The sequence below is a fragment of the Amphiura filiformis genome, chromosome 6, assembly GCF_039555335.1.
Source record: "Amphiura filiformis chromosome 6, Afil_fr2py, whole genome shotgun sequence".
NCBI classification, from domain to species: domain Eukaryota; kingdom Metazoa; phylum Echinodermata; class Ophiuroidea; order Amphilepidida; family Amphiuridae; genus Amphiura; species Amphiura filiformis.
The window spans coordinates 35,765,504-35,791,638 of NC_092633.1; the positions used below are offsets into that span (position 1 = coordinate 35,765,504).

Sequence of the window (26,135 nt, forward strand, 5' to 3'; positions counted from 1 at the left end):
CATATAAAAAAAATTAATCGAAGAAATGCTCTTTGAAATATAGGGGTAGTTATTTTTGCTACCCCTTTGAAATCCCAAAGGGGTAATTATTTTTGTTTTACTCTTTATAAAAATCTCGACTTTTTTTAAAAGTTAGTGGGGGATGATGCTCATCATTTTCTAGAGTAATTGTTGTATTACATTGCTATTGTAGAAATAATATTTAATACATGTATAATATTGAATATGCACAGCTGGGTCTTTACGCATGAGCGATTATACAAATCTGACCCGATAAATTATAAATCACAATTTTTCATTGTGGACTTGCAGCACACAACAATTCATACTGGTCGTGCAGTTGAATGAAACGATGCATGAAATCCTGTGTAGGCCATAACATTTACAAATCTGTTTCCGTGCACATGAAAGAAAGCAGATTGTGAACCAAGCTAACCACTAATTTGCCATGCATTTCGTTCATTCATAACATTTTAAGGTCGTTTTTTGTGAAAGTACAAGTGGAGTTACGGTAAAGCCTGCATCGTGTCCACAACGCCGTTTTAACCTATTTTGGGAACTGACTGAGAGGTGCAATTTGTAGTGTCATTTGTAGTGAAGAACTAGGTGATCAAAGTTATTTAAATTGGTCTTTCCTGAAATCCATCGTATAAGTGTCCGGTATAGGCCGACGGGAACTAAGTGACGTGATGCTTCTGTGTTTCAACAGGTGACGGCTCAAATGGTAAGAACTGCATGACGCTTAATATGTATGATAGGCCTATCGCCTATCCTATCCAAGCTTATCCAGAAACCAAATTTTAAAATATCTTTCCTGTATCGCTTTTCACTCTTTTTAAAACCTACTTATGACAGGTTCTTCTTCTTCTTTTTAATTTTTTAATAATAGGCCTACATAGCCTATTGCATGCACCGCATTTGAATATTAATAACTTACCGCGAATAAAACTAACTAAAATTGTTGCATTGTGCCCCGTTCTTACGAAACCCAGAAAAATATCGTGCAACCCGATTTTGAGATAAGGGCCTTAAAAGATCAATACCATCTTTTAAGGCCAGACTGTCTATTTTATAATAAGTTTACTGATTCCGATACCCGTATTTATCAAAGCACAAGGATATTGTAGACATGGTTTGGGTTAATCCATAATTATTTAGTGATGAGGAAATGGAGAAATTTATTGCTTAGGCCTATTTCTCATAATTGCATGCAGTTGCATTGACACCTAAAATATAGGCCTATAGCCTTTTTGCTAATCGTATCATCATGATTATGCACTTAGCTTTCAAAGTTGACACGGTCAGGTTACATTATTTGCAATACTGCAAATCTTTGCATGTAGTTCCGGGTTTATTGAGAAGCATTTTAATATTGATAATACGAGGGTCATTCAAAAAGTTCTACCGCCACCCTCATATCTCAGCTTTTTTTTTTTTTTTTTTTTTTGTAGCCCTTCTGTGCCCTTTCATATTTTCCATGATTATAACCTCGTGTCTATACCTTTCGAGAAAATGTTACTTTAATATCTTTTTCCATTTGTTGAAATGAGGATTCGGTGTTGCGGACATGGAAAAATCAAAGCAACCACTCAATTGAAGTCACCATAAAATACAATTTGGTAACTACAGTTGACTTAAATTTAAAGCTGACATAAAGATAAATATTGAAAATTATGTAAATGACAATAAAAAATAAAGCAGATAAGAACTGCATAATCAAAGTTAATGTTTTTCTTAAAAGTGCACAAAAGTTAAGACATTATGCAGAAATTGTGTATATTAGAAAAGAGGTTAGTATAAATTGAAGCATTGTAAAGCCGCCATGGACTTGTAACACCTAGAAAACTATTTTGAAAATAGCAAATGACAAAAAGTTTTTAACTTTCAGCTATGAGACAAAACTTGAATTCCATACAGATGAACGGATGAACCCAAACTTATAACAGTAAACAAAACATGCTGGTATAATTTGTTCAAGTTAAAATGCATTTTATTACATGGTTATACCCACATTTGATGCTGTTTCAGTTGTAATTATGTTAACGTATTAAATCATAACAGCATATCGAGCTATATATAGTCTCGTCGCAAGAAGTACTATACTTACAGGTTTTCATGTAAAAGTTTTAAGACTTGCCGTTTCCGCGCGCCGTACTTATTTTGGTTTTGAAGTCACCTATAAAAATATGAAAAAGTTATAAATATACACTTTGCCCTCATTTGTAGGTGACATTCTAAAGTACAATAAATGCCGAGTTCGAAGAAGTTACCATTTACAGAATCTAAATTATGAGAGTTTTCAACTTATTTAGAGAACACTCGACACCTGAGACGTGTTCATAAGATACAGTTGAACACATGACACATGTGTAATAAGTGTTCTAAAATACATCAGTGTTCAAACTGCAAGAACACCAGTGTTCAAATGAAACAACGAAAGACATAAGGAAATTTTGAACACGTGTCAAGTGTTCAAAAGGTGTTACATATGTGTTCTAAGTTTTGAAAATGTTGCCTTATTTTTCAAAATCAAATATTAATGTAACAATGTTTCCTTTTTGTGCTAGTGCTATATAGGTATATAGAGACACTATTTAAGGCAAATCTTATTATGGATATGCAGACATCTTTTCATAATTCATCTTGGAAACAGAGACAGAACACTGTAGTGTCAAGTGTTCTATGACTTTTACAGTGTAGGTTAAAACTGTATTTGCTATAATTTGTTTACTTCGTTTGGAAATAAGCCACTATTTTATTTATCTGCAAATTATAGACCTCGTTAACTACCAGTAGATGTTAAATAATCACATAGCATAAACATTCATATTTTTTTTCGTTTTTTTATTTTTTTTACGTTTTAAAACGTTTTTTGGAATGTCAGACACGCATTGATTATACTCTTTGTAAGTATAACACACAGTAGCAATCCAGTTAAAATATTTTTGTTACATTTATATTAGGGGGCCTATACTGCGCCAAAATAGTATCCGAACACTTGGAAAAAAATCCTAATTTTAAAACCAAACCACAATTTCTATGATCATGTGCGGTATCATCATGATCATGATATCACGCACGTGTTTTGTACATAGTAGGGGAGAGCGGGGAGTGTTCGCCCTATTTTTTTCTTGACCAGCTTAGCGATGTCAATTTTAAGGTTAGGGATGACCTGATTAGCCCATGTGAGAGCCCTATGTCTTAGCTATATACGGCACAATCCCAGACCTATAGGCCTTACAATAGCAACAGGATAGAGCAAACAAAAAGTTTTGCAAAGTGGCGAACTTGCCCCATATTGGGGCAGGTTCGCCCATATGGTGGGGTAAGTTCACCCTAATCACAAAAAAGGTTTAAACATTGCATAACAATAACAATGCAATGCAAACATTTAGCAAGAGTATACAGGGCATTCATTCTCTTCTGGGGAGTCACTAAATTTGTTGCAGGGGTCGGGTCAGGGTAAAATGTAGGGGTCCAAAGTGAGCTTAAACGTATCATGTTTACAACTTCGGGGAGAAATGGATTAGGACATAAACTGTGGTATGAGTAATACCGATATCACATAACTTTAAAAAACATGTTTTTCAGTAGTTTTACCTTGTTTAATGGTTTAATTATCAATATTTTGCATAATACGCTGATGGGGCAGGTTCGCCCTCCAGTTTGGGGTAAGTCCGCCCGGGGAAGATATAGGGCGAACATGCCCCATCCTCAAAAGGGCGAACGAGCCCCTTGTGCACATTTTTGTATTTTCTTCAGGGTATGCAAAACACAAATCGAATAAGGAGATTATAACTGCATTAAATCTTTGACAAATCCCATATGTTCCCAATACAGATTTCCATTAAAACCATCTGTATTTATGTATCAATGATAATACAACATTATGAATGCAAGAAAAAATTACGTTTTGGTGTAATTTTTTTGTTTTGGCTGCAGTTCGATGAACACGTTCCTATATGTCGCGTAGCTAATATGAGAAGTTTATAATGACCTATGTCATCTAATTTTGCCATCACCAAATTCCCTGATAGCCGTAGTGCTGAGAAACAAGGGGTGGGCGAACCTGCCCCTAGGGCGAACACTCCCCGCTCTCCCCTACGTGAATATACTAAGCCTTATTTTGAGCTCAAAATGTGTTAGGCTAAATATAATTTGTTCAATAATTCACACTTGCCAATCGTTATAACATCGCCCAATGTACCAGTAAAATACTTGCATGTATGATTTATTTTCCCTCACTACTGTCTGGAGTCAGTAGTTTTACAGTAGATCTATATATATGCCTATTACAGTTGTTTCATAAATTTAACTAAAAAACTTTAGGCTATATGATAATATAAAGCACCATACAGAAAGAAGGCGATTATATTATTATGTTCAGCCAACTTTATAATATGATAATATAAGAACCATACAGAAAGAAAGTTAGGCCCTATTATGTTCAGCCAACTAATAATAATGATAATATAAAGCACCATACAGAAAGAAGCTTAGGCCGGCCTATTATGTTCAGTCAAATTAATATGATAATATCATAAAGCACCATACAGAAAGAAGATATATATTATTATGTTCAGCCAACTTAACATGATATTATAAAGCACCATACAGAAAGAAGCTTATTATAGGACTATTTCAGCCAACTTAATATGATATTAATAGCACCATACAGAAAGAAGCTTATTTCAGCTTATTATGATAATGTAAAACACCACCGAAAAAGAAGCTTATAGCATTTACGTAGAATATATTATTATTCAGCCAACTTTATATGATAATATAAAACATCAGTAAAGCACCTGTGGAAGAGAACCTTTGCATTACCATAAATTATAATAACGTTATCATTTAAAAAAAAACACGAAAAAATTAAAACCTAAAAGGCACTTACAAAAATGTTTTCCTTTATGCCCGGCACGTTGTTTTTGTACGTTATAAATACTTCATTAAAAAGCATACAATTTTCTTATTTGTTTATGACGATACTCTTTTTCTTAAACCACTTTATTTAAAATAAGCTGTAATTCTATTTAATAAACTGTAGATTATTTTACGAATCCACACTTCTCTGTACGAATAGCTACGAATCTGTGGATTTGTACAGAAAAGTGTTGATTTGTAGAAAATAATCTACAGTTTATTGAATAGACTGATTTTTAACTCGATGGACTGACGTCATAGTAATTACGTGCCCCGGAGCAATTGTTTAATGTGATACATCTGAACACTCAGATTGAATAAAAAAAAATACCCAAAATTGAGTAAATAATACCCCGACATAGAGCTATAATACCCTCAATGTTGAGTACTATTTATCAATATGAGCTCAATGTTGGGTATTATTTTCTCAATTTGAGTATTTTTTTACTCAATTTGTTGAGTTGTGACCTTTTTACTCATCTTGAGTAAAATCATCTTAAGAGTGTACTAACATGCACGTGTAGCATGTTGATTCAGTCTAGTCTTATCCTCACTGTTTGTCTGTCTGTCTGTCTGTCTGTTTCCCCATCTCTCTCTCTTCTTCTTCTCGCCCTCATGATCCGATCCCTCTTAATCTTCTCCATTGTCTCTCAAATGCTCTTTATTTTCAATAATTTATATTTGATTTAAAAAAACAAACCATTATTTCTTGTTTTCTTAAGGATAATAATAATCATTCGGCTGATTCGGCATTGATGGGATTGCCGCAACCTGAAGAGTTACCACCAGATTACGTCATAGGTATGAATTTACTGGGTTTCAAAATTTGCCCTTTTTTTTTAAATTTTGACCAAAATTTTGTGTATTTCAAGGTATATTCTTAAAACGAAGAACAAAATCAAAAATTTGAGAAAATGCTTTCTAGTTTTGTGTCTTTAGAACACAAATATGCAATTTTCTTCAATTTAGATATTTAAGGTAAGTTGTTATGGCGAGCCGAAAAAAATTCAATTTTCGATCAATCAATCGATTTTTGAAGAAATTTGTTGGATTCATTGCATCATTTCCTTTCTGAAAATGTATACTTTTATGCTTATCCTCATTACTTTAAACGATACAATACAATACAATCTCTAAAAATTTTAATATTCACCTTAAACAACTGTTGTGCGGCTCTAAGGTTGAAGAGAGACATTCTCTCTTGAGCAAAATTCTCGGGGAAAATTCTAGCAAAATGCTTTCTATTTCTGCAATAATGTATGATTTGCATCAAGAATAGCTTCCTATTTAAACGTAATAGTTTTCACTGATCACATTGCCCCATTTTAATTTTGAGCCAAACAAATGAGGTAAAACAAAGAAAATTGCTATTTCATTCCAGTGCCTACAATGCGTGTATTAGTTCGCCGATCGTATCGATTAGTATCATGATTTTTGGTTGAGCTTCACCCAATTTGGGATGTACAAACAAGACGTAAGTCGAATAGCGATATGCACTCAGTTTATACGTCAAGACGCAAGACGAATAGCAATATGCACACAGTTTATATGTCACTGATTCAATGATCCACAATCATGCACGCGATGTGCACTCGATCGGTGATCTCCTCCGGATTTAAAATAAAAACTTTAAATTTTACTGTAATTAAGGAGCACTTCAGGCTTAGTCTTTCACGTGGTATATCTTAGTACACCACTGCGGGCATTACAATCATGCAAAAAGTAGCAATTCAAGGGAAAATTGAGGACGTCGCTGTGGAGCAAATCACACATGGCTTTAATATCTCGATCGCTTGGATTAGTTTTTACAAGAATTTGGTATCATAGGCCTGCCGCAGGCCGCAACAAACACTGAAATTCTCCTCACGATAATGTCAGTGTTATTTCTTTTATTTAAGTGCATTCATTGTTATGATCACCCAATGAAATACCGTAAAATCTCGATAGTTAGCATATGTGCTTACTATCGACCGCTTTTAAAACATGCAAACATGAAGAGCCCCGTCCACAAACATGTAACGGGTTTTGAGCAAATCATCGATACACATAGTTATATACGAACAAGTAAACTGCAAATTTGTGTCTCAACCCCATTAGCTCAGTTTGTAAAGCACCGGACGATGGTACAATTTCATGTTTTCAAAAGCGAGTGACAGTAAGCATTATGCTAACTATCGAGTTTTTACGATAGTAACTTTGTTATGTGTGTTTGTATTCATTTATACCCAATTGATTATGTCAAAAACAATAACTTCACACGCAAGATTATTTAAGGAAATTGCATTTTTAGTGATTTGATCAATTTTTACATGGAAAATATTTTCAAACTCAAAGATACATTATTTGATATTAAAAGTAGGCCTAAATATATACCATTATATCGACACTGTATTTTGTATCCAACGATTCAATCTTGAGTTGTGAAATCTTTTATTTTCAGAATTAAAAGAAGCATTTGAGATGTTCGACAAGAACGGAGATAATTGTATCAGTAGTAAAGAGCTTGGCATTGTATTGCGAACTCTTGGTCAAAATCCCACCGAAGATGAATTACAGAACATGGTCGACGAAGTTGATATTGACGGTAAGTATTTTGTGTAAGCTAATCCTAACCCTATCCCTAACCCTTACCCTCAGCCTAATCCTAATCATAACCCCAATCCTAACCCTAGTAATGTTAACCTTAAACTAACCTAACCCTATACCCTAATGGCCAAATGGGCCACGATCTAGAGGGGCCAAAATTGACGCATGTGTGTGTGATTTTGACCAAATTTGATTTGACCATTTCAGTTTAAAAACTGTTAATTATTGCGCGCTTCGTGCGAATTTGTTCAAATTTTAACCATATTTGTAATACTGATAGTGTTGTCCATATATTCAGCATATTCAGTGATTAACCACACGTACTATAAATATGCGCAAATTTTATGCGACTTGAAATAAACATCTGTTGCAAATGAATGGTCATGGGCCTGAATAAAAATTAAAAAGATAAAATCAAAATCAAACGTACGATCATTAAGTTGTGATATGCATATGGCCAGGTTTTATGATCCGTATTGCTTGAACACACATTATCTTATTTTAATAGATTAATATTTTATTTTAATATTTTATACACACATAATATTTCATTTCTATTAATTATAAAACGTTCATGTCGTAAAAACAATTGGAAATATGAATTTTCTGAATTTTGAAAGTCATGCCTATTTCCGATTTAAAGATGCGGAAGAACAAGAACAAAACAAAAAGATATCAGTACAGAAAATCGCAAAATTAAACAAACAAGAATTCACGATTTCGGATTATTTGAGGATAAGAATGAATTCTTTTAAGGTGGTACTACACCCCTGGCCAATTTTTTGCTTAATTTTGCGTTTTTCTCAAAAATTATAGCGCATTGGTGACAAGTAAGATATGTATATTATATAGGGGTAAGGACTACAATTACTGCACAGAAAATTCAGCAACTCAAGGCAAGTAGTTATTGATTTATTGATCAAATATAGGTTTTCCCTCATTTTTGACTGTAACTCCACAACTGTTGTCTGTGCTGAAATAAAATTTCCAGTGTAGCACTTGTAGTCCTTGCCCGTATAATATACATATCTTACTTGTCACCAATGCTCTATAATTTTTGAGAAAAATGCAAAAATAGGCACAAAATTAGGCGGGGGTGTAGTACCCCCTTAAGGGTAATTTTAGTTGAAGAAAAATTCAAGTGGAACACATTTGTTCCGAGATGTAGGGCATATTTTAAACTAAATCTGTAGATCAGAAAGGTATATTTTAAAAGTATACCACGTGCATGGATACTTCTGCAAAACATTGGTGGAAGTATTACAGGTTCATGACTTATCTTTCACTTTTAAGCAATTTATACACAATTTTAATTTTTTTCACACTTTCGCTGAGATCACTGTACCCATGAAAACAAATAAGTGCACTTCAGCGGTGATCCATGTTATGGCTTGGATAGCCGCTGAAGTGCACTTATTTGCCTTCATGAGTTAGTGATCCCAGCGAAAGTGTACACAAATTAAAATTGTGTATAAATTGCTTAAAAGTGAAAGATAAGTCATTAAAATTTTCTTTAGGCATTTTTGAAATGAAATATTTGGCAAAAACGAAGAAAACAGAAGTATTGACAAAGTTGAAGCCCCATTCAAATTCATGTAGCTAATTTCTCTGCGTATAGAAAACTGTAGATTCATGTAAAATGTCTTAATTTGTTTGCACGGCTTTCGGCTTAACCACCAGCAAGCTATATGTTACCGTTAGCACATCTATGATAATTGTGCTAAATCTGAATTTTGATGACTTTTTCAATCCTCCGAATGAACACATCACTGAATAGGCCTTTAACTACAGACGTGGCAGGAGTAAGAGTTTCAAAAATAATCATTGGGTGACTTTAGCGAACGATGATTGAACCCAGGACCTCTCGACTGACAGACAAGTATTAGCTATCTACTGCTGATATTGGTGTTGATGAAGTACCCAGCAAACACAAAGTTATATTTTGGCTTTTGGTTTACATAAAAACGTTTTAATAACATTAAAATGTCGGGTTATATAAAGGTCATGAAAACGTTTTAAAACGTTTTGTATGAAAACGCACTAAAACAATATTTTTAAAATGTTTTCAAAAATGTTATTGTAAATTATTTTTGCAAACATTCTTTACCAAATATTTTGTCAACACTTAAATAACATTATGTTAAAAATATTTGCACCCAGCAAACACAGAAATGTTCTTAAAATGTTTGTTTCAAAACGTTTTAATAACATTTAAATGGCGGGTTATATAAAGGTCATGAAAACGTTTTTAAAATTTTGGGCAAACATTTTTCGCAAAATATTTTTTCAACCCCAAAATAACATTCTGTTTAGAATGTTTCGTATCAAGTTTTCACAGATGTTTTTGGAATGTTATTAAAACGTTTTTATACCCTTTATATAACCCGACATTTAAACGTTTTCTGTAAAACATTTTTTGTTTGCTGAGCAATAGATTATCAAAAAATGATTTTTAATGTTACGAAAACGTTTTATACTCTTAATATACCCTTTATATAACCCGACATTTAAACGTTTTCTGATAACCTTTTATAACCTTTTACGAATGATGTCGAAAACGTTTTGTGTTTGCTGGGTAGTTACCTATTGCTAATTAATATTGGCATTGATCAAGTAGCTATCTACTGCTGATATTGGTGTTGATGAAGTAGTTACTTATAAATTGCTAATTAATATCGGCATTGATCAAGTAGCTGTCTACTGGTGATATTGGTATTGATGAAGTAGCTCGATGTTGCTGATATTGGTATTGATGAAGTAGCTCTATGTTGCTGATATCAGTATTGATGAAGTAGCTATCTATACTGCTGATACTGGTATTGATGAAATAGCTGTCTACTGCTGATAAAAAGTCTGAGGTTGATGGGACAAGTGCATAGTTGAAAATATAAAATTATATGCATTGTCTGTGTTGGCGGATCTTACTGCCATTATTTCCCGTATTCATGGTATATTGTTTTTGACTATATATGACTGTTTCAACTTTAATTGCTCTTCATTTATCATCAATATATTTGTTTGTTTTTATAATAATTGCTTTGCAGGAAATGGTACGATTGAATTTAACGAATTTATTACATTGATGTCAAAGAAAATGCAGAAGATCGACATACAAAAAGAAATCAAAGGAGCCTTTGAAATATTTGATAAAGAAGGCAAAGGGGTTATCAGGTAAATTATGTTTAATTTCTGTTTAATACTGATCAATATTCTGTATTGAGAAAGCAAATGAATAGACCTCTACCGACAACCACAGTGTATGGCATTCGTGCTAGATTATGAGAAGGCGTTTGACAGCAATGAAATTCCAGCTGTACTCAGGGGCGTTTAACCAAGCCAATCAACATCCAACAAAGAACACTGAAAAAGGTAGAAGATCATGTGTATATATTGGCCACGTGTTTAACCACTTCTATGAAGGATTTGATGCTTTTTGGAAACTGAACCAGGTGATGGAAAGCAATATGTCATTAACATGATTAAAACATGGTCTGAAAAGGAAAGTTTTCAACCAGTGTGTCCCGCCATCTATGATGGTGCAGAGACTGGGTCCATTTCACTAAACTTTACGAACGATTTCGTATAACTTCCGACGAGTCGTGATCGTGTTCCATTTCACTAAACTTACTTACGAACGGTACCCTTCGTAAGTGATAGGGATTTACTACAGGGACCCTTCGCCCCTTCGCAAAGTTACGTTATAGTATTGAGAACGGTTACTTCAATTACGAAGGGTTACAAGTTAAGTGAAATGTCCATGACACACTGAAGATGGATTTAGGAGCATCACAAATGCCATGGGAATCATAGAGAATATCAAGCAGTGGTCACGGGCTGGTCGACGTAGACAAGTAGATGGTCGTAGGACAAAGTTGATTATAATCAAAGTAACACAAACTATTGAAATAACTATTTATATATAGGCTTATTATTTTTTTTAAATGATATCTACTTTCATATTGAAACTCATTTGATTACATCTGTTACTGATACCTACTGATTAATTACATTTCACTTTGGTAGATTTTGCTGCATATACATCTGGAATGTGTATAGCTGCGAGAAATCATTTGTTATAACGAAATTGATTTGATCCTATTTTGTTAGAATAATTAACATTAATCACATTCACATAATCCAGCTGTTACATCGTTGAACAACATTGAATTCTGTTCACACATTTTTATTCAGCTGTTATTTATACCACATAGCCACGCACTTAATTTTGATGAATGGATACAATTATGGTTTCATTAATTAGGGCATTGATCTAACACGTAATATAAAAAATAAAAAAGGAATGAAAAGAAAAGAACAATAGAAATGATGACCGGCAAAGAAAAAAAGAAGGGGGTAAATAAAAAGAGAAGAAACAACAACAACAGCAATAAATAATAATGATAACAATAATAATACTGACACTAATAATAAGGATAAATTATTATTATTACTATTATCAACAATAATAATAATTTTATGACGACTATTCGCCGTAGAAGTGACGTAATTAATTGGATTAACTACCCAGAACGGTAAACTGCATATCCGTCTTTACACGCTTTTCAATGGGAAATGAACTTTGCTGCTTGGATGATGTCACGAGAGGTTAGCATTTATTCCGTATTGAAAAGCGTGTAAAGACGGATATACAGTCGACCGGCCTCACCATAGCAATAGAGGAATTCAATTTTGAATATATCGCCCTGCAATACAACATTCACGCGGTCTGCAGTGAACCATAGATGTCAAAGAAAGGCTGATCACTCGCACCTGTAAGATTAATATCTTTGAAATAGAAGTATTGTATTCAATCTACAGTGTATTCAATCTATGTTTGCTGACATACACAGGTGATGAGTATAACCTGCTTGTAGTGCAGGGCGATATTGCCAAAATTGTATTCCTCTATTGGTATGGTAGTTAATCCGATTATTAGTCACTTCTACGGCGAATTGTTAATCTAGTATTCGTTACAAATCAAATATCTGATTGTTTTTAAATTTGTTCTAGTGCTGAAGAATTACGTCATATAATGACAACAATGGGAGAGAGGTTATCAGTTGACGAAGTAGAGGAGATGATAGACGAAGCAGATGTCAACGGCGATGGCATGATAGATTATTCAGGTATGAAAATAAGCCGCTACTACCCAGGCAAAAAATTCGGCATGAACATGCCAAGATCTTGCCATGAACATGCCAAGAACATGCCCTATTTTCGCTAGCAACGGGCATGAATGATGAATTTTCGTGAATTTGGGAATTTTTGATGGGTTGTTCATGCTCACACATGAAAATTCATGCCCTTGTATGATTTTTTTATGTTCAGGGCATGTTTATGGGTAACTCATGGGTATGAATCGCGGTAAATGTCAAATTCCCTCTACTTCCATGCCCATAAATTTTTTATTCAAGGGCGTCAATTACAATTTTAATGGGTTCAAAATTAACCGAACATGAATCCTTGATAGAGGATTTTCATGCCATATACAAAACAAAAGAATCAGAATGTCTTGCCATGTCCATGGCATAAACATGCCATGTTCATGATATGATTTGCATAGCAACCAGTAGCGAATTGTGGGAATACCCATGACTTTTTTTGGCCTGTGTAATGTATAACACAAGGGAGTCAAAACGATCTTTAGGCCTACTCCACTTACTTTTGTGTTTCTGGAATTGTGGACACCTCGAATAAAAATTAGGCCCCTACGCTGCGCCTTTGATAGATTGTTTTATCTTGCACATACATTTTTGGTGACTATAGCTCTTTTTAGGGCCACCAAAACTTTTATATTAGCAAGTAGACGAGGTCCGATTGTTTTCTGTTAGCAAATAGGCGAGGTCTGCTTGTTTTCTGTTGACAAGGGCGGTCTAAACGGCTCTTTTCAGAGCCATCAATATATCTTCAATATGAAAGGTCAAAATTTTCAATTTATACAATTTACTTCGAGGACTGTTAAATTTCAAAAATATCAACTTTTAATCATTTTTAATCGCAAATTTCAAAAATCAAAATTATTTGATATCAGAAGGACATTCCTCGTTTTAGAAATGCAATTCGATATGTTTGATGTGCATTTTGATGGAGAATGAACTAGTATTATCTGGGTCACAATTATATTTTTGCTTGCATCAGCCTTTCTTTGCCTATACGATACATAGTCATATTGTTTTATCCGAGACAGCTGGAATTGAAGATGTGAAATAATGCCATGTATGAATTTTATTGTTTTAAACAATAAAATTCAGATTTTTATCGTTTTAAAACAATAAAACTCAGATTTGTGTTAATAAATTAAAAGATTTTGCCATTTGATTTTACAATTATGAAGTGATTATTCACAAAGTAAGAATGGGGACTGGACTGCTCGATATTTCCCTAATAGTGATATATTTCAGTTGGAGAGTATCATTGGGGTGAAGTGTAGACTATGCCATAGTCGATTTTTGATAAATAAAAATATGTTATCATTCATGACGAACGCATTCAGGTTTTCAACAAATCATTAATATGATTCTTGATTTTCTTTCCTTCAGAATTTGTACGACTGATGACGGCATAATATACGAAGTAGATCAGATGTGACTGGGCGGGTAGTAAGGGACGCACTATTAGATTCTCAGGGAGGGGGCATGGGAGTTTGGGTCGGGCGGATTTTTTTTTCACCGCCGAAAACTCCCATGCCCCCCCCCCCGGAAAGCAAATGGTGCGCCCCTGCACGGAGAATGATACTTTTTATTCGACGTAGAATATTCGATGCAACATGCCTTATAATTAAATCATGTCGGAGCAGTGCCTGGGAAAGCGATGTTTGTGCTTTTGAGGAAAATAAAGCCTACACTATAGAGAAAGGCATAGGTTCAATACGCGAGGTTCCAAGGTTCATATAATGGGCTTTTATTTTTCCCCATGTGCATGATTTTCACTGGGAGGGGGGAATAGCGAAGACTTTAGTTTGACCTGAACTGCAATACATAATTGAAATATAAATGTGACCAGGGGCTTAAGATCAATACATTACTGTACATAAACTGGGCTCAAATAGAACAGTTTTCCCATGGTCATATCTTGAAAATCTGTCCATCAAAATGAACCAAAATCACACATGATTATACATTGAAAAATACTCTATGATGACATGTCAATATCCAAACGGTTAGGCCTACCTTACTGACACAACGGACAATGCACTGGCATGGAACTGCTTGCTGTATCACAAGTCATAGCCCTGAAATTTCGGCAATATCGAGTTTAAGGCACGCTAAGAACAAATGAAGGTATTCATGGTATTCGTGAGGGGATGTGTCCCTGTTCGCCTATGTCGGGGCAGGGAAGTGCAAATCCTGGTCGGGGTGTATTATTTTTGTGAGACAATTCTGAGACAGGAAAGTCCACATTGCTGTTACCATTGCTGTACACACACATCAAATGGGCTGTGACATGTGGTCAAGGAAGCTGTCACATGTCAGTGCATTTGGCTGTTGTGGGGTTGTGTCATTGGGCAACTGCTTGGTTTCTGACATGTGTTTAGAGTAGAGTATTGAAAAAATCCTGTGTGTAATTTTGGTTCATTTTGATGGACAGGATTGTAAGATATGACCTTGTGAAAAATAACAAGTTTCTTTTTGAGCCCAGTTTATATAAACTGTATTATTTATAAAGCAAAGTATCCAAAACTGGAAAAATATGACCCGAAGGGTCCGGCTCGTATTCTAATTCCAGTCATGTTTAACTCCTATCGAATGTTTGTTTGATGACAGTAAAATTTATAATATTTCCACCAGACATTCCTCATCAAATATGTATATAATTGATTTTTCGTCAACAAACATTCGTTATAAGATGAAAATCAATTGAAATAGATTGAATAACGAATACTTGTTGAACGCATATTCTACGTCGAATATGAGTATTTGGAGTATGGTCCTTTAAATCGACTAAGTCGGGTCTAAGAGTGTGATGGCAATGCAGGTTTGAAATAAATGAATTGCGTCAATGAAGGTCTACAATGCGTTGAGAAGGAAACTCTTAGGAAGCCTACGGAAAACTGAAATATTTACCCCGTGTACTCCGATAATCACTATGTCAACTGGGACACGCTTTTGAGTTCTGCACCACGATCGAAATGATCGCAACACAAAGTCTATGGCTGGTACTACCACTCAACTCTTGGTTAAACATTTCATTGAAATAACAACGTTTGTGTAATGCGCGGTTTGAAAATAAATCCAGCATTTTAACAGTGTAACTAAACTGGGTCGGCAAAGGAATTACTATAGTAATGCACTTAAACCAAAATCTGGGCTCCAAATAGACCCCTGCGGAACGCCATGGTAACTCTAACATGCTGGATTGTTACACATGAGGACAAAAATTCGCCAGTGAAGTGTTACGTGTAATCCGATAATCACTATGTCAACTGGATCACGCTTTTGAGTACTGTACCACGATCGAAATGATCACCACGCAAAGTCTATGCACGTACTGTCAATTCCAAAAGGGGCGTGATCTAGTTATCAAAGGAGTTATGTAACCACGTCGCTAGTGTTAGATTGCTAGTGCAGACTTACCTGTACACTGTAGGTGTAGGACATTTTAAAAGTTTTATCACATATATCGAAAACAAGTAAACCTGCAAATAAAAGTTTGATCAACTGGCGTGTGGCAAAAGTAGGCCTATCAGCTATAACTTTAATCTTCATGATCGAAACCGAAACATGCCGGTCCGTAGCCTACTCTCTACATGAAGTGTTACTCTTCGTATACCAGTAGACCTGCAGCCTTACGATTCCCATTAGGCCCTATATCATGTATATAGCTTCCTTTTTGTATTTTACTTGTTATGACTTGAAATGACATTCAGGTGATGACATTTATTAAGTCAGTTGGAAAGCCGGAACTTACGTCTTTTCAAAGACGTTTTATAATGTTGTAATACATAACCTCTAATTTGGTTTATTAAGCACATCGTGAGCCTTCAAAGGTTTTTTGTTTGATTTTGTTGAAAGCAAACAATACTACAAAGTTAGAAATATTTCCGATGTTGATGGATTTTGATGTTCACATAATATTTTTAATTATTAATTGTAAATAATACACTTTGATATTTAGGGAATTCACGTTTGAACATGGTAATAAGTTACTATCATAACACTAGTTAATAATTATTTATATAAAATGAGTCTTCGAAGGATAGTTCGGAGGTTTTTATAGTACACTTTTACTACATGACCAAATAAATATGCGAACCTTTCATTTTGAAAAGGTTTTTCAATTTATCTGAGCTATTAATTTTTTCTGTAGTAACAAACAAAAGATTAGTAAACATGTAACATTAATTCACGTAGGACATGTAAACTGGGCTCAAAGAAACTTACACTTTTTCACAAGGTCATATCCAGCTATATCTTAAAATCCTGTCCATCTACATGATCAAAATGAACCCAAATTACACACAGGTGTACTTCAATACTCTACTCTAAACACATGTCAGTAACAAAGCTGTTGCCCAACTGACACAACAGCAAAATGCACTGACATGGAACAGCTTCATGGACCTCATGTCACAGCCCAATTTGATATGTGTGTAAAGCAATGTAACAGCAATGTAGACTTTCCGGACTTTCCTGTAGGCCTACTTGGTTGGTTGTCCTCCGTAGGATACCGCAGGGGCATTTTTACAGGAGGTGGGTGGTCACAAAAAATTAAGGGGGGGTGATGCTCTGTCTCAAGATTGCCGCACAAAAATAACACTAGTACCCAACGAACATAATAATAGACGAACACGTACACATATACGAATTGTTTTGACTTCTTCACGTGCCTTAAACTCTAACCGATTTTTTTTACAGCATGCGGTTTCATGCCAGTGTATGTTTCAATTGTGTCAGTATAGGTATAACCGTTTGGAAATTGACATGTTCTATTGAACATGTTGAAGATAGCATTTAGGACCTAATAAAATACCGTAAAAATCGTCGTTAATATTAAAGCATATTGTGTCTATTAACGAGTTGTCGGATAAGAACGATTGTTTATATGGGTTGTTTTACGATCAGGGTACGTTTGGCTGCACCATATTGTGCCCTCTTATTAGATTTACTTATGATTATTAAAAGTTGCCATGCCTAATTATTGGCCCCTATTAGTTCCACCTACAGCCACAAAAACTGTTTGAAATGCTTAGCAAATGATGAAAATATACATTTCTGTATGATTTTGGGACCAAATAGCTGTCTCATTTGACCTTTGTGAAATTTGCAAATGATATATCACTGCCAGCAATAACATCAAAACATATTTTGACAGTTCAGAAATAATGTTTGAAACATGATTGTTCAAAATTGAGAACCACATAAGATTGCAACTGTTTCATTAATTGTGCCATTTCTTCAAATTTATGTTGAAAATTCTGTAAAAAAATGTCCTCTCCGAGTTCAGGCTTGTAATCCATAGTTAAAATTGACCAAAGCTAAAATTATATTTTCTTGAAAAACACTAACATATATCCTACAAACATATAATAAACACTTAGTACACTGACACTTAGTTTCCATGTATCACATGTTTGAAAGTTGGAAGTCAGGGTTCCGTCAAAATGTGTCTTCTCCGAAAAATTGGGTATACAGAAACATGTACATCAAAAATATGTTTCTGGCATAACATGAAAATCTGAACACTTGTCACCTAAGAATTTTACAGAATTCATATTTGACCCATCCAATGGGCTATTCCATTTAAAATCACACTACCCCTGTGGAAAGTCTTCCACAGAGGGAGTATGAGGTTCGAATAGAATAGACAGTTGGGTAACTTCCATTTGAAATACTCTCTCCAGGTGTGGAAGATACAGGTAAAGCCATAATACAGAGGGAGTATGAGTTTCAAAATGATTAACCCTGACCAATTACATTTAAAAAACATACTCCCCCTTTGGATGATATTTCCAAAATCTTGTGTGGATTTTAAATGGAATAGCCCAATGCTTCGGACGCGGAGGGTCAGTAAAGACAATTTGAGAAAAGTCTTGTAGTATGACGTTTCATATCTTTTTGTTCTATCTACTGAAGATAGCATTTAGGACCTTTTAGAATAATACAGAAAATAATTCACACATTTAGCAGAAGACGTGTATTGGGGTATACGTTTTTGCTATCTACTGAAGATAGCATTTATAGGACCTATTAGAACAATAAACTTACAGCAAATAATTCATACATTTAGAAGAAGACGTGGTAAGAAAGTCTTTTGGTATAATTTTAATGTTAAATGTTTGTTGTCTAGATTGTCGACATTATATACAAGTTGTTATTGGTAACATCACCTCTCTGCTGGTGGTAACACAGCTCCATCTCGTGTTCAGATGTTCAGATCCAAATATAACGATCAACTTCGGTGCGAAAGTCTAATTATACACATATTGCTTACGAAACAACGTTGAACAGAATTATTGAACCTTTTTGAAGGTTACACACAGCATTACTAGGATTTCATTCTATTCTAATTTGATTAAAATTGAAATTTTTTTGAAAGAAGCAGAAACGGTGCAAAGATTTGCAGGTGTGGAAATAGAGGTCACACCTTTTGTTGATCTAAACATGCCTAATTCAATAAACATGATAAAGGTGGAAACGTATTGTAATAACAGTATAACAGTAACTTTGCTTACTTCCGAATTCCGGTAATTATTATACCGATGTGACCTCCTCTGCGGTGATGTAACAAAATAATCGTTGACAATAAGCCGACACAAACACGGTACCCAGCAAACACAAAACGTTTTCGACATCATTCGCAAAAGGTTAGAAAAGGTTGCTAGTAAACGTTTAAATGTCGGATTATTTTAAAGGGTATAAAACATTTTCATAACATTCGATAACATTTTTGACAACTTACTGCAAATATTCGAACATAATGCAATTGACAAAATATTTGGTAAAAAATGTTTGCAAAAATATTTAACCATAAAAACATTGAAAACATTTCAAAAATATTTTTGTAGTGTCGTTTTAAACCGTTTATATGACTTATACAGCCCATCATTTAATGTTATTAAAACGTTTTGATCAAAACTCCAAACCCAAAATATAACCTGTTTAAAACGTTTTAAAAACGTTTTATGTTTGCTGTGTAATGTCCTGGGGGGGGTCACATCAAATATTTTTGGTGGGAATTTCCTCGGAATTTTGAGGTGGTGGGTCTTTGGGAGCTGACGGCGTACCGGTAAAAGGGATCTTTTGGAGCTGCGAACAAATAAAATGGGGACCTTTGGAGCTGCGAACAGTCAGAACCAATGGTCTTTCTTGGCTTTTTGGTTGGAAAAAAAAAAAAAAAAATAAGAAATAGGCCTATGAGGAATGAGCAATCTTGGAGTTTTTAGAGCTGAAATGATCAAAATCAAGGATCTTTCGGAGCTCTATTTTGGTCAAATACCGTAGGGGGTCTTTCGGAGCTGCGAAATCCAATTAAGAGGGTCTTTCCGGGGGAACATAGCTGTATGGTCATTTGTGTTAAGTGCCACCCCGGGGGTTATGTACGTGTCCGTAGATGATATGAAACTTGATTATAACGCAAACAATAACGTGTACAAATTATGCACCCTATAGATATTAATAATTCAACGAGTAAATTGTAAACAAAGGTAGTGCAGAAAGTGGTAAAAGCACGTTGCTCTGTACATTGCACTATTATCCCGGGACTATATGAGACAAATCCGTGTTACAAATGCTTGAAATCATAGGTACTTTCTATGCGTTATCTTGGTTATTACAGTTTTTATCAGACTTGTAGTCGAGTCACTGAAAGTCGAGTCCGAGTCGAGTCGAGTCATCCAGCCTTCGAGTCTCGAGTCGAGTCGAGTCGAGTCATGAAGCCTTCGAGTCCGAGTCGAGTCGAGTCATTTGAAGTTGTCAGTCGAGTCGAGTCGAGTCGAGTCAGGCCATTCTGTCGAGTCGAGTCGAGTCGAGTCGAGTCGGATATATTTTGTCGAGTCATTTCGAGTCACTTCACGTTTTATATGCTCATGATACCAGCTGTCAACTTGATAGCCCAATTTGCATGAATTTGTACTTTTTTTGAAATTAAAATCCCAGTGAGAGTACATAATATTAATTTATGAATCTAGGCCTATGTGCTCCATCCAGTGCATTATGGAAATCAGTAATCAGTCAGACTTGTAGTATTGCCATTAGGACCCGCCATGAGTATGGGTACGGGTGCGTGTCCCGGACGCGTAATTTCTTTCTGCAACCATAATGGGCCGCAATGCGATAACACATAGTACATACATGTAATTATAGGCCTATGAGGCTAGATATAACACGAGTTTATTACCATTATTATTTCCTCTTACTTAATAAAATAAAAAGAAACCGATAGAATTAAAATTCTACAACGGTTTACCTGGGTTTCGAACCCACAATCTATGTATCCATAGTCTAATGCCTACACGACTGTGCTATGATTCGTTGTGCCAGAAAGGTGTTTGTTTATGATACTTATTGATTACGGAATAAATTTAGTGCATACACACAATATACTATTACTAGTATATTAGTACTAATAAATACGAATATAATCCTAACCCTAACCCTAATCCCTAACCCTAACCCTAATCCCTAACCCTAACCCTAACCCTAACCATAACCCTAACCCTAACCCTAACCATAAAACATAACCCTAAACCCTAACCCCTAACCCTTACCCTAACCTATAACCATAAGACCCTAACCCTAAGACCCTAACCCTGACAATAATGAACCTCGCCTCAGACTATGCGGTCAGTGATATATTGCGGCCCATTATGGTTGCAGAAAGAAATTAAGCGTCCCGGACCACGAGTACTTGTACGGGTACGGGTCCCAGGCCATGGGTACGGATTTCAGGTCATGGGTAAGGGTACGGGTACGGATCCCTAGCCATGAGTATTCAGTACGGGTCCATTCCAAAATAGGGTACGAGTACGGGTACGGAGCCATGGGTACGGGTACGAACCGGGTACGAGTATGGGTACGGAAATTGGGACTCGAGTACAGGTATGCCTACTGGTCCAGTAGTGGTATGGAAATTGGGACTTCAAGTACTTGTATGGGTCCTATTATGGGTATGGGTATAAACAAATTAATTAATCAAGTACAAAAAGAGATCAAATATTGGTGGTCATAGTGAAACTAGCCTAAAGGTGGCATATTTTGGGATGCTAGTGAAAAAATTATGTCTATGTACAGTATGGACAGCCAGACTGTGCAATATTAATTTCAACATATATTTAGCAATGATGTAGCTTTCGAGTCTTATTATGCACATCTGGATAATTATATCCATGTTTTATTAATATTTTAAAATTCACATACAGCCTGTCTCAAAAAAAATTGTGCAAGTGAAAAACGCCCTCTTTGGCAATTAGAAAATACCGTTGTGGCATAATGCTTACATCTACGTTAAGGGCACAGTCTTAGCTCTCAAATACCGTTTGTTCTGTTCAAGTTGCATGTTTTAATATCGAGATATGCTTACTTAACACCGAAAGGGTAAAATCACAATTGATTACATTGTACACACATACATATAATTTATATTTTAAGTTATTATAAAGATGCTAAGAGATAGTAAGCCCACTTTGTAAAATCTGAATCACAATACACTGAGATGTGTGGAAGAAAATGTGCAGGTATTAGGCCGTATAAAATTAATGTTTTGGTTCTTGTCCAGAGGATTTTCATGAATTGATGAAGGAGGGAGGTGTTTTTGTTTGTTTGTTTTTTCAATGTAAAATTAACATTGTCAGTAGTTTTCGGTCTTCTCCAACAGTGCTCGAGGAAACGATGAGGCCCTTTTTTTTTTTTTTTTCAAATGTGAGATTCTGAGGATAAACCCCTAGAGTACCACAAAAAGACTTGGAAGTGATGCTTGTTCTCTAATAAACTTATTTTTATGTATGAAGATTTCAAAAAAAATTCAAAAAACAAAAAAAAAAGAAAAAACAAAAAAAAAAAAAAAAAATCTGACAAATCCCAGAAATTGAGGAGGGAGGGGACGAGAACCAAAATATTAATTTTACACGGCCTTATTAGAAATATTAAGGTATAATTTATATTTTCGAGTCATTTTTAAAAAGTCGATTCAGCCACAGTGACTCGAGTCACAAGCCTCGAGTCATCGAGTCGAGTCATTAAATTTCGAGTCGAGTCGAGTCATCGATTCATCAACCCTCGAGTCGAGTCGAGTCGTCGAGTCACCTTGCCTCGAGTCGAGTCATCGAGTCACCAAAACTCGAGTCGAGTCGAGTCGAGTGAGTCATTTCGAGTCGAGACACTACAAGTCTGGTTTTTATTAGCTAATTAATACCGTCAGAATGGTTTGCAATATTAATGCGGGCGTGTGTAGGGAGATTATGTGCGTAGGCCTACCAGAAATCAATGTGGGTAGGCCTACGTTTGGAACAAAAAATGGTCTCCGGAAGGTAAAAAAAAGTGCAAGAAATGGGTTTATATGATGGACCGTATCCATATAAGAATCGGGTTATCACATGCAAACGCGAACAATGTATCCAGCAAGGAAGACTTTAATTGTGTTGGTACACCATAGTAATTGCTTAATTTATTGTTGTTAATGAGTTATGTACGTTTTACAAAAGTGTTGTTGTTTCAGCCCTCTTTACAACGTAACTCAAGAACCGCAGCACGTATAAAAGTATATCTGTGATATTTTAATTCTTCTACACACTCGCTATGAATTGAGCAATACAGTTTTTGCCAAAGCTCACTACCATTCGTAAGATGCTGTGAACTACCAAATCACAACAGTTTAAAATAATTAATAATCTTAATCGTTATTCTTAATATATCAATATACAGGGGAAAAGGAATTACGCATCGCACACTAGCACAATTAAACATGAATTTACAAATGGAAACATGACATGCATAAGCTTGCATAGGCAGATATACTAGAGTAAAAACTCCGGACATACCTGTCTGTGCGGGGACTTGAACCCAAGACCTCTCGCTTGTCGGGCTAGCGCTCTTAACCTTATGTTATACTTTCACCAGCATGGAGCACATAACTACCACTTATCTCTGACGGAACGTACATTGAAGGTGATTTTAAAACTACATTTATATACACACATCCTTGCTCTTGAACATGAAGTAAACACAAGTCGAATACAATTTTTATTAACCAAAATCGTATGCAAAGAAAATGTGATCCAATTCAAGGTATAGCAGCGCAATCGTTTTCCCCATTAAAGCTATAAATATCATGATTAAGACAGAACCCCTCCATTAATTCAAAGGGTCGTACGATAGAATCGAGCTTAAGGGTTCGGATAGCAACGTTTGCACAGTAGTTTTGTGGGACCCGTGAGCACATCAGACACACCAAATTGTATTCTGAATACGAGGATTGTCCTTCTGATATCAAATAATTTTGATTTTTTTTTGACATTCGCGATATAATATAGCCTACAAATTTATGGCGAATTATTAAAAATTGATACTTTTGATATTTAACAGTCCTCGAAGTAATTTAATATACATTTTCCCAAATTGTTTTTGGGAAACATGTATTCTCTCTGTGTCAGGTGGCGCTGTGTAGCGCTGCTGTGGTTTTCACAAGAGTACCGGTACGTCATTCACTCGATCTGATGCCAAGTGCGTTGCACCTTGCATTCCTTGGTTAGAAACCAGCTTCACGTCATTAGTCCAAGATGTTGGTGGACGTCCCCTTCTTCGTCTGCCTTCCATAGCCCCTTGCAAAATCTGTTTTTCTACACCTCCATGTTTCCTGACAATATGGCCAAAGTACTTCAGCTTTCTCTCCATTATGCCGCTTCTGATGGTTAGACTTGTACGGTACCAATCTTGTCGAGGATCCAGGAATTTGTTCTCTTGTCTTTCCATGTCATTTGTAGAAGCTTCCTGTAACACCACATCTCAAAAGCATCTACTCTTTTCCTATCATTTTTGGTCATAGCCCAAGACTCGCATCCATAAGTGGCAATGGAAAACACAGTTGCACGAAGTACGCGTACCTTGAGGTCAATGGATAGGCCTCTGTTTTTCCATATGCTTGACATACCCTGCACAGTTGTCCTTGCAATAGCCAGTCTTCTCTTAATTTCAGTTGTGCTGTCACCACTGTTGTTAATCATTGAACCCAGGTATTCAAATTGCTTCACCTCATCAATCTGCTGTTCATCTATCACAAACTCATCACTTTTCCGCTCTCTGTCTACAACCATTATTTTTGTCTTCTTTGTGTTCAGGAGAAGGTGTTTGTCTTCACTGGCCACTTTAATGCGCTTCAAAAGATCAACCAGCTCTACTCTGCTGCTACAAATATAAGAGTGCATCATCGGCGTACCTCAAGTTAGTAATTCTTGTACCGCCAAACTTCACTCCACCTTCAAACCCCTCCAAAGCTGTTCTCATTATATCTTCAGAGTAGATGTTAAATATGTTTGGTGATAGCACACAGCCCTGTCGTAAGCCTCTTCCAATCTTGAAGCAGTCTGTGTCCCCACTACTTGTTCTGACTGCCGATTAGTGGTCTTCATATAAGCAGCTGATCAGATCCACAAGATTACTTGCGAAACCCATCTTTTTCATAGTTTCCCACATCTAAGTGTGGCTAACACAGTCAAAAGCTTTACTGTAGTCTATGAAGCACATGTACAGAGGAAGTATATGCTCTCTGCATTTCTCAATCACATTCCTGATATTGACAATATGGTCCCTAGTCCCCATTCCTTCACGAAATCCTGCGGCTCATCAAATATTTCTTGCTCCATTTTGTTCTTCATTCTCTTGATGATGATCTTCAGAAGCACTTTACTTGCATGACAAATCAGGCTGATGGTCCGGTGATTGGCACACTCTTTCAAATTTCCCTTCTTTGTCAGTGGAATAAATACTGCCCTGCACCAGTCTCTCGGCCATTTCTTCTTTTTCCAGATGATACCACATAGACACCACATTAGGTCTATCCCTTCTTTCCCAGTTGCCTTCCACAACTCAGAAGCTACATTATCAATGCCAGGTGACTTAGCATTTTTCATTTGTTCCATGGCAAGCTCAACTTCGGATCTCAATGATGGAGGTTCTTCCTCACTCGTTTCACACTGTACATACACCTTGTCATCTTGTGCCTCAAACAGCTGGGAACTATACTGAACCCATCGCCTTTTGATGTCTTCACTTTCGGTAAGAGTGTTAACTTTCTCATCATTTATAACATCCATCCTGGGGGTCCACTTCTCAGTAAATTCTTTGGCAATACCAAAAGTTAGTTTTGAGTCACCTTTACATCTTTCCATTTCCACACACTTCCTTCCTATATAGTTTCTTTTGTCCTCCTTAAATATCTTCAATAAATTATATACGAAAGGCAAAATTTTCAAATGATGGACGGCTTTTCCTCCCAGCTATACACGTTAAGCACATATCATTACTAGATTAGATTTTTAATAATTTACCATAAAATTTATATTATATCGCGAATTTCAAAAAATTTAAATTATTTCATAAAGACATTGCTCGTATTCAAAATGTACTGAGGTATTCTTTATGTCCCACAATAATAAAAAATGTGCAAACGTTGCCATCCGATCCCTTAAACAT

The 26,135-nt window shown here is 35.6% G+C and overlaps 1 protein-coding gene across 1 annotated transcript; it reads left to right on the top strand.

Annotated features, from left to right (window-relative positions):
- Positions 1-331: 331 nt before the first annotated feature.
- On the top strand, positions 332-16,793 carry LOC140155344 (neo-calmodulin-like). Its single transcript, XM_072178143.1, has 6 exons — positions 332-724; positions 5,649-5,727; positions 7,367-7,510; positions 10,557-10,683; positions 12,523-12,638; positions 14,052-16,793. Exons 1-6 carry the CDS (start codon positions 722-724, stop codon positions 14,075-14,077), a joined length of 495 nt encoding a protein of 164 aa, XP_072034244.1. The 5' UTR covers positions 332-721; the 3' UTR covers positions 14,078-16,793.
- Positions 16,794-26,135: the final 9,342 nt, after the last annotated feature.

Bases quoted from the DNA above. Each gene is read 5' to 3' on its own strand.
- LOC140155344 (XM_072178143.1), top strand. The intron at 5,728-7,366 runs GTATGAATTTAC...TTTTATTTTCAG, and splicing joins ACCACCAGATTACGTCATAG to AATTAAAAGAAGCATTTGAG. The intron at 12,639-14,051 runs GTATGAAAATAA...TCTTTCCTTCAG, and splicing joins TGGCATGATAGATTATTCAG to AATTTGTACGACTGATGACG.